Below are 9,740 nucleotides of genomic sequence, written 5' to 3'. Positions count from 1 at the left end.
AGTAACTCCAACACCCTCGACTAGATAAATCATAGTTCTACAATACATTCGGTTACCTTTCTCTATTTTTACATAAGCACACATTCATATCTCTCACACATGTGCCCCCAATGTATATTTTTGCATGTGTGTAAAAACACAGACATATATACATGCACACACGTAATTTAATTCTATTTTTAAGTCACAGTGGGAATTCCTTAGTGAGGAGGGATAAAAAGTTCCTGAATAAGACACTGAGAACATCTAGATTTATTATTTTCTCTATTTTACTTCCCAACTTACAGAATAAACTGTAAATTAAAGAATAAATCCATAGGAAATAAGAGAGGTCTTAAAAACTTAGTTTACAAATTCCAGCTACAGTAGTTGGAGTTTTTCTTGATCTACGTATTTCTATTTACCCTGTAACTAAGCTTCTAGCCATCTTAAGTGTAAACCACAGATCATTTTACTAAAGAACATGATTCTCAACAGTTCTATGAGCAGTAATAAATGGTCTAAAGGTGTTCTACATTTTGAGGCCCCAGGATATCCTTTTATTTTATATATCTGCAAGGTAGCAAAGGATAGCTATACACCTTGACACGGCAGAGATCCAGTGTAAAAAGGTGCTTCACTAGTTTGTTTTGTCAAAAAAAAAAAAAAAATTGAGGCCCCAGGATATCCTTTTATTTTATATATCTGCAAGGTAGCAAAGGATAGCTATACACCTTGACACGGCAGAGATCCAGTGTAAAAAGGTGCTTCACTAGTTTGTTTTGTCAAAAAAAAAAAAAAAAACAAAGCTCATATATAATTATTTAGCTATTAAACACATAGGCAACATAATTCATTACACTCAATACAGCTTTAGTATAAAACTTATAATTTATGAGGTGATGTTAATAGCATAAATTAATATACCTTTTCTCTTAAAATCTACAATAAGTATTCTGAAAGCTCATTGGGGGAGGAAGTTTTTAAATAAAAGTTTAAAGCTGTGCATGATGGGAAGGGAGTCTGTATGCTGAAGCTGAGATGAGAGCCTGAAGGAGAAAGGAAAAAGTCCTATGCAAGACACTGTGGGCTACGAAATCAAATGTTTTTCTCTTTCTTGCGCTCTCTTCAATGATGAGTCACCTTTAGTTTCTTTTAAAACTATTTTCTTATTTTAAAAACTGCCCTAATTTCCACAAGGAATCCCTGAGACATACTCAATACTATACAGTGAAAAGAACTATCACTGTTGAGAGGAACTGAGTCAACCCTTTCAAACAGGTGAAGACAACGTCAGCAAGTGTCAAACTTTCCATGATTTCAGCGCTAACCAGCTGGAGGCAACTGTACCTTAACGATGCAGGTGGGAGTCATTTCAGGGCAAATCAGTCTGTTCCCCACGTAAAAGCAATGGGGTGGCATTTTTAGCTGCACTGGAGCCTTCCGCACTGCACGCTGAAAAGTTTTCCAAGGGGAACTCTGGGTGTCTACAGAGCTTACTTCAGTGGTCCCCAGCTTAAAAACAAAACCAAACAAAAACAAAACGAGTGAAAGAGGAGGATTCTATTACTCTTCGGGGCCAGGATCAGTTCAGATCACGTGCCCCGTATATGCAAACCTCGGGGCTGGGCAGGACTGGGCAGGACTGGGCAGGACTGGGCAGGGCTGGGCAGGGCTGGGCAGGGCTGGGCAGGGCTGGGCAGGGCTGGGCGAGGCTGGGCTGGTGGGCAGAGGAAGGGAGGAAGGAAAGCTGCACGACTCTCCACACCTACTAAGGGTTAGAGAGATGTTTCTCTTATAATTGTTTTCCAGACAAAACTTCAGATCACCAAAAACACTGCAATTCAAATTAGCACAACACTCTCCCCCATTATTTGGGAACACGGGGGACAGTCATACCAAGTTGGCTTGCGCTCTCTGAAACCCCACATCTCCTTTTATAAGCTCTGTAAGACAGTACAGAGATGCAGATGCTAAAAGATTAAGAGCTGGAGTCACGAAAAGTGTTTTCATTATTTAGAAATAAGGATCCCTAAGTTTGACCCACAACTGCAGCATTAATGATACTGGTTAATAAAAGAGACATAAATATTCATGTGTGTTTTACATTTTCTTTCCTAACTCAACGGTGCAGGTGGGAGTCATTTCAGGGCAAATCAGTCTGTTCCCCAGGTAAAAGCAATGGGGGTGGCATTTTTAGCTGCACTGGAGCCTTCCGCACTGCACGCTGAAAAGTTTTCCAAGGGGAACTCTGGGTGTCTTCAGGAGAAAATGCTTAGCAGATAATCCAGGTACCTTCTTCACTGGTATTTCATTACACATTTTTTTAAAAGATAGGATTTAAGATGTTACTTTGATTTACTAAACATGATTTTGGTTCCCTCCAGAATATGATATAGGAAAGCTTATGAAGGTCAAGATACTAAGAAACCATTAAATTGCTTTACTTTTCTACTGAAATGATAGTGATTTCCAACTTACTCAGAGTAAGAAAAAACTCTATGTTCTTTCATATACATAAGGCCCTTCCTCACAAGAAATATTTTTTTGTCAGAAAAAAAAAAATCCTTGGAACAACGTAGACATTGGTGATGAAAGAGCTATAAATGAGGACTGTTCAGTATAACTACATTTTCTTCCAAGGAATCCTCTAAATTGCCTCATTAAACTGGAAAGTTCTGCTGACCACTTAGCACGAGATTAAGAATAGAATTTAAACAGAATTTTTAAAAGTCAGAAAGAGAAGAAACTGAAAACTAGACACCTAACATTTTAAAATTAAATGTCAAACCTATTCAATAATTAGATTAGTGTTAATATCCTCATCTTTTTACACCACCAATCCACAACAACCTTTTGAACTAACTTGGAGAAAAGGCTAACAGTCTCTCAGAAACGCTCCTGATGAAACCCCTCAACCAGCATCAGCACCCCAAGATGCAAAGGGCACCCGCAGGACTGTGGGTGAGTGAGTACTGGCCAGCTGACACCAAGGGACTAAGGGACTGACCTGCAAACGGGCATGTTCTGATGCCAACTGATAAAAACAGAATAGTATAGGTCAACAGCAATTTCAAACCTTTTATGTTACAAAACAAAAAAATCTGTATAGACAGGGCGTCTGTATGTATCTGGACCTGGTTTCCTTCCTAATCAAAAACTATCTTTGTCACTGTGGATTTTGATCACGGATTGAGGCAGAAGAAAAAGCTTTCATGTTAGTCATAGAAAATGATGATTCTTAACATTCAGCTGAGAGATTGGGCTACGTAAGAAATAAATCTTATAAATAATTATTTGGCAAAGATAAAGTATTAGCTTTCTTTAGCTTTAAAGCCACTACAGACAGTAATACCAATTTTAAGGAAACTTAAAAAAAACTTTCCAACTTGAGTTCCATATCTACTATTTGCTTCTTACTAAATTATCTTTTCATAGAAGGACACTAGACACACCACACTGCCTGCCACCATGAAATTGCTCAGGAAGTTATTTATAAAGCAGTTATCTCACACACGGTAGGTTTCTAGAGAAAATAATCCTTTGCTGTATAAGCTATGCGACGATAATTAGAAAATTTTCCATTGCATAGTCTGTCACTTGGTGGGTTAAGTGTAATTGCTATTTACTATCATGAATTGTTTACTAGCTACATAACCTAACCAGATGTGCAAATTGCTATGCCATTTTTACAGAGCAAAAACAATGTTTTAAGTACTTTAATTAAAATAATATTAACAATTACTTAGGGAGAGGGAAGGAGAGAAAGCCCATCTTTTCTTCAGATGCTACAGATAACAGCCAGTGAGTATCACACGTGAGAATGGAGTTCAGATTCTCAAAAGCACAGAATGGATCCATTAACTGCAGCAACTTCAAAAATTAAATCACAGTAACACAATCGAACTGGCCTTTATCAATGGTCCCAAAGAACTGCAGAAACAGAGCGAACCTTCTTTGTCACTACGTATGTGTTTAACACTGGGATAAAAGCTATTGATAGTGTCCTCCTAATTAGGACCTCTCTAAGGTTGGTTTGTGATTCCAGTATTGCCTTAGGACAGCGTAAGTGCTATTTTAAAAGACGCGAATTTTCATATTTCTGGAATAAAAGACACTTCATTTCTTTCTTCACATATTAATAACACACCTACTGCTAATAGACTAGAATTGCTCCATTAATTAGAAGAAAAGTAAATAGATTATCTCTGGGCTTAGAGATGTTCTTCTCTCTTCTGAAAAAGGACTCACAAGAAACAGCAAGAGCAAAGCAAACTGCAAGCCTGGATATTAGTTCTGAAGTACATTAAATGAGAAGGAAAGTTTGTTTTTGCTCATCTCTCAACCCTACCCAGGAACTTTCTAAGACAGCCCTTTCTTCAGCTATCATAATGGGCACCTACATAAAAACAAATCCACTCAAAGTTTTTGGTGTGAAGCTGTAACTGGCAACATTCCTGATCATTTCATGCCTCCTTACTAGAAAGCAGAGAAGGGCTTTTAAATGCACAGAAAACAGAAAATTGCAAACAATAAAATGTGCAACTTACTGCAAACTCAGTTGTGATAACTGAAGAATTTTCAGCAGCTCACAGGAGGGATACACAGCCAGAAACGTTCAAATCCACTACCCATGACTTTCCCCTCACTGTCAAAGAAAGTCCACACGCTGCTCTGCTATGACCTTTAATTACACCACGGAGACTAAACCGAATCGCTGGGAATGGACAGTTATCTAGTGATGACTATAATGGGACACGAAAATAGTTTAGGAAACTAAGTGACACTTTTGAGCAGAGGTAACTACTCATAATCATTTCATTACAGTACATTAAAATTAAAAAGCTTACTAATGTAGGTTCCCAGGTGAGAATATGCAAATGATCTGCTCCCACCATTGAGAATAGAAATGTATGGTGATACCAAATATAATTTTGCTTTGTGACATAATTCATAATTTAGAAATTTCTCAATCTGCATAAAAGGCAAAGCTATTAAAAATAAATCTTCCAATCAGCTACCATGATTTAAAAAAAAAAACCAAAACCCTAAATATATTACAAACATATTTTTGGCCCACAAAAAGAAACTTCAATAAATACAAAATAGGGCATACAATGATTTCATACAGTCATGAGACATTTCCCCTCCATAATCTCAGGCACGTGGTATCTGCATAATGCCTGCTGATCACCATCATTCCTTTAAAAAGCAGAGAAAGAAAAGCTTTCAAAAGAAGGGACTGGTTAGAACTAGCATGGCATAAAGAGAATGTGTACAGGAAGTAGGAAAATACATCCAAATCTTTACCTATTAGAAAGGAATTAAGATCAAATATTCCCTGACAAATGAATTATTGTACCACAACATTAATAGATATGTTCTCTCTATGGATCTTTTAAAATATATATATGTAAATTAGACTAGACTCAGGTATAAATAGCCAATGGTATCTCAAGGGACAGTGAAACTTCTCAGTAAAAGCAGAGTAGAGATGCCTTTACAATCCCTCTGTGGGAGGAAGAAAAGGCAGGCAAGAAGAGACCTCACATATTCATTTCATGGTCACCAACTTTCTAAACTACCCAATATGATTTTTAATCATAAAATCCTGAAACTTTCAAAAGAAAAAAATCCCAAAACAATTCCCAAATTTACTTAATCGTAATTACTTAAATTATTTTAGAAGTACCGAAGGGTGGGTAAAATTTATGTCTAATTCCCATATTCTGCTTTGAAACAGAAACTTTAAAATGTGTATCCTTCAGATATTACACACCACTTCACAACTGGTACACGGATTCTACAAGTGTCTTCAACATTTTACAAATCTTACCAAAGAATCACTACTGTAAACATGAAAAATTCCAAAGCAAAAGATGGATCAGGGAATTCACAGATTCCCATCTTTTCAAATCTATCTCATCTATCCTGCTCTTTCACATCAAAATCTTTTTTTTTCCATTACATCTTGCAAATGTATTTCATGACAGAGGGATTTAGAAACAAATGTGTACCTGAAAAAGGCAAAGTGGCCGCCAGGTCCCCAAACCTCAGCAACCCTGGAGCCACACTCCAGGCAAGCTTTTGATGACATGCCCACGCCACTCATTTGAATTTACTTTTTATGTTTCATTTCTTCTTGGGCTAACTTTTAGCAGAAAGGGGTTGTGCTATTCCCTCCCTGTTCAGGACACTTCAGCTGATTTAGTGGGAAAGAATAGCCAACCTTACCAGGGCTACAATGTAGAAAGGAGGAAAACACTTGGTACAGGGGAAAACAAACCAAAAACGCAAAAACCCAAACCAATGGGCAGCTGCTGCTTGCACTGCACAAAAACACACATGTGGGCACACACATACTTACAGGGCAGTCAAAAGACAATTCTTTTTCCTTTTTTGTTAAACATGATCACAATTAGGAATGGAACCCTGACCTCACTGTGGTGTTTAGCAGTTGGTTTAAGTCAGAGCCTTGACCTGTCTCTACACACCATTTGCTATCTCTTACACAGGAACTCAATAGTAATAGGCTCATTCTAACTGGAACCACCTGTGTAAGAACCTGGCAACAGAATGGAAAGCATTGATCTGAATACTAGGAAATAGTAAAGGGCACTGGTAATCTGAGGTATCTTCCACTTCTAGGACTTGCTGCTAAAAATCCATCCTATCCAGTCTCTGTGCTGAACCACTAAGGAAACCACTGGGGCCGAGTGGACCCGCCCGGAGGGAAATGAGCACCAGTGCTAAGGAGCACACGTGAACACTGAAGCAAGGTCCACTGCAGGGCCACTTGTTGAACTGGGAAAGGGGTGCCCCTCAAATCCCCATCTGTTATTTTTAAAATCTTCTTGAGGAAAAGGGGAGAAGGATGCTAAGGAGGAAACAAAGATAGAAAACACCGGGTTCCCCACCTGCCTGCAAACACACAGACACGCTCAGTTAGGGGAGGGGAAGGGAGAAGATGCATTATTGGTACTTGTAGCTGTGGCACCTGTTACTGTGAAGCCTGTAGGAGGGGCTATCGAGCTGTGGCTGGGCTGCAGGTCCTTAGGAATGCCACTGTGAGAACTCAGCTGGTGGCCGAAGGCTGCGCTGAACTGAGGGAGTTGCTGCTTGGGAGAGGTGGAGGCCATTAGTTCAGCAGAAGGCCCCATGCCACTGAAGCTGGTCTGCGGTAACCCCGGAAGCACACTGGAGCTGCTGGGGGTCACGGTGGCGAAGGCAGGCTGTGTGGTCTCTGAGTTCGAAGTGGTGGGTGGTGTGGATAGGGAAGTGGAAAGAAGATGTCCATCTGCGCCGAGAAGGTTGCTGAATGGAGAGGGATCTCCGAGGTTGACGGGGAGATTTCCCCAGTGAGTTCTGGGGTTTACCACTCCTCCAAGTGGCACCTCAAGTTGCGTGGGGAGCAAGTGCTGCGCCATGATGGGCATCTCTGCTGAAAAGGTAGCTGCCATATTATCACCAGAGTAAGATGTCGTATGGGGAGAGGTGATATGGTCACTGTAGGGAGACGGCACATGCTCACTATCATAATGGCTTCCATGGGGCGAGGAGTGTGAATGATCACTGCTGTATTGCTGTCGTGAGGTGATTAGGTCATCTGCCTTGCTCAGCAGCTGGGCAGGATGTGGCCTCTGGGAGGCATGGCTGCCATCATGAAGTCCATGAAACTGTCCTGGGAAGGCTCTCTCCCCAAGTGCACTCTGGCTGATCAGAGTGGCAGAAGTAAGGCCAACGTTGGCTGGGGCAGAGAACTGCCCCTGGATCTGCCCTGCCAGGGGTGTAGGTGGGTTAGACAAGGTAGCAGAACGGAGCAGGTTCTCATCCAGCTCTAGACTAGAAAAATTATCATGTACTATACGCCCATTCAACAGCTCCCCTAGGTCCGTGTTTACCTCTCGGCTCAAGGACTGGATTCCAGAAGCTCCAGTGCCTGTGGAGAACACCCCTATTCCTCTATCTGACAACTCCTGGACTGGCACACCATCTGACTGGGTAAGTACCCCAATGGTACTCAGGCACTCGAGAGAAGTTACAGCCTGCAGGGCCCGTTCAAGCTCCTCAGCCTCTTCAGTAGTGGGAAGGAGGTCTCCATTCTTTCCTGAGTCAACAAAAGCCATCAAGAATCAGTAGAGCTTTTAACTGTTCTATACCCCCCGAAATCATACATTAGAATTATCTTCAACAACACTGTATTGAAAGAGAGCCCCTCTTGATAAGTTTCCAAGAATTAGATTGGAAGGGAAAATGAAATGTTAATCAAAGGACCCATTTGAAATGTCAGCTGTCCTGGAACTTGAATCACCATCTTCACTTTATTTATAATACCCTCCGAAACCATCTTAGCTGTGTTTGATCCTTAGGCATTCTAAGGATTACCAATTAAAAACTCGTGGTGACTGTTTGATGGCCCATGTTTTTACCTAAAATTAATGTTTTCAAAAAATAGAAAAATATATCGTATTCATTCAGACTTGGACAAAAAGCTCCTAGACCCTTCTAGCTGGAGGCCAGCAGTGGAAGACTAGAACACAGAAATTCACACAAAACACAACATTAAGCATTCAGTTCACTGCATGAGTTATCTTGTAACATGCTTCTAAATTACTTTCTAATTCCTCTCCTTCATTCCATGGACCTACTTTCATTTTATCTACAAAATTTAAAAAAAAAAAAAAAAACAATGGTTAGGAACTTGATTAATCATCATGAAAATATTCAGTTTTTAATGGTGAAAGAAACATTCTCAGAGTAAAAATTATTCCCCCTGAAAACACTGGGAAATGGGGGATGGAGCAAACTTTGTTTTGGAAAATGCACTTTTAATTGAAAATACAGTGGGGTATTAAAATCAGGGCAAGTTCTAAAAGACATCAATAAAGTCATGTTTATAATGTCTTCATTCAGGGACCAGCAGTTGGCGTAATGGCTACGTTGCTGGACTCCTATGTAGTCGACTGCAGTTTGAGTCCCGGACCCGGTGGCTTAAACTCATGCCAGGTGCATGTGTGTGCCTGCCCAAGATCCCAAGAGGAGAATGGAGGAGAAGGGATTGCGGCGTGGCCATCCCCCCTGGGGGTGATTTCTCGCTTTCTGTCTCTCTGTCTCTCTCTGTCTCTCTGGCAAGCACACGCGCCCTACAGCAAAAACCTCTCCAAAACTTAAAAGTCTCCATTCAAAAATAAAGTAGAATTAAAACTAAAAAAGGAATAAAGTTATAAACCTAACTATCAAACCATACTACACCTATAATACAGTAAAACAAATGACATATTCCTCACACTTTGAAAAATGTAAAATAGCTTTAGTGGTGTTAAATTTCCTACCTACAGTGAAAGAGATTATAAGGGGAAAGAAATACTTCAAATACATCTCAAAAAATGATTTCCCTTCTTATAAACTCATTTTAAACACCAGTTTTCTTGAGTCAACATATTGCCCATACCTTCAAAAAAATCAAAATCTTGTAGGTCATCAGGTAGCCGTGGCAGGACGTCAGAGAAGTCCTCCTGGTTCAGTTCCAAGTCGTGTGGAATGTCAGTGATCTCATTGGCGATGTCATCCGGCAACTCGTCGGCACTCAGCTCTGGTGTGGACGGGCTCCTGGAAAGAAGGCCAGGTTGGTCCTGCTCCTCCCTGCTCCCTTCACATCAAGGCTCCCAGGACGAGTCCGTCCAACACAGAGAGACGCTAATGTCTTTGAGGTGTTGCAGAGTTAATATAAACATGGGTACTCCTGACTTCAGGTCTCTTTC

The 9,740-nt window shown here is 40.4% G+C and overlaps 1 protein-coding gene across 1 annotated transcript in view; it reads right to left on the bottom strand.

The window, feature by feature from the left end:
• Nucleotides 1-926: 926 nt before the first annotated feature.
• INO80D (INO80 complex subunit D) overlaps nucleotides 927-9,740 on the bottom strand; it is a 66,020-nt gene continuing 57,206 nt past the window's right edge. The window contains exons 9-10 of the mRNA XM_027768424.1: nucleotides 9,431-9,588; nucleotides 927-8,086 (exon numbers count right to left, since the gene is read on the bottom strand). Coding sequence (XP_027624225.1) covers nucleotides 6,921-8,086; nucleotides 9,431-9,588 — 1,324 coding nt within the window. The 3' untranslated portion in view covers nucleotides 927-6,920. The remainder of the gene's footprint in view (nucleotides 8,087-9,430; nucleotides 9,589-9,740) is intronic.

The sequence above is a fragment of the Tupaia chinensis genome, unplaced genomic scaffold (assembly GCF_000334495.1).
Source record: "Tupaia chinensis unplaced genomic scaffold, TupChi_1.0 Scaffold000076_1, whole genome shotgun sequence".
Taxonomy (NCBI): Eukaryota; Metazoa; Chordata; class Mammalia; order Scandentia; family Tupaiidae; genus Tupaia; species Tupaia belangeri.
Note: the sequence above shows the minus strand (reverse complement) of the source record. Positions and strands in the feature narration are given on the sequence as shown.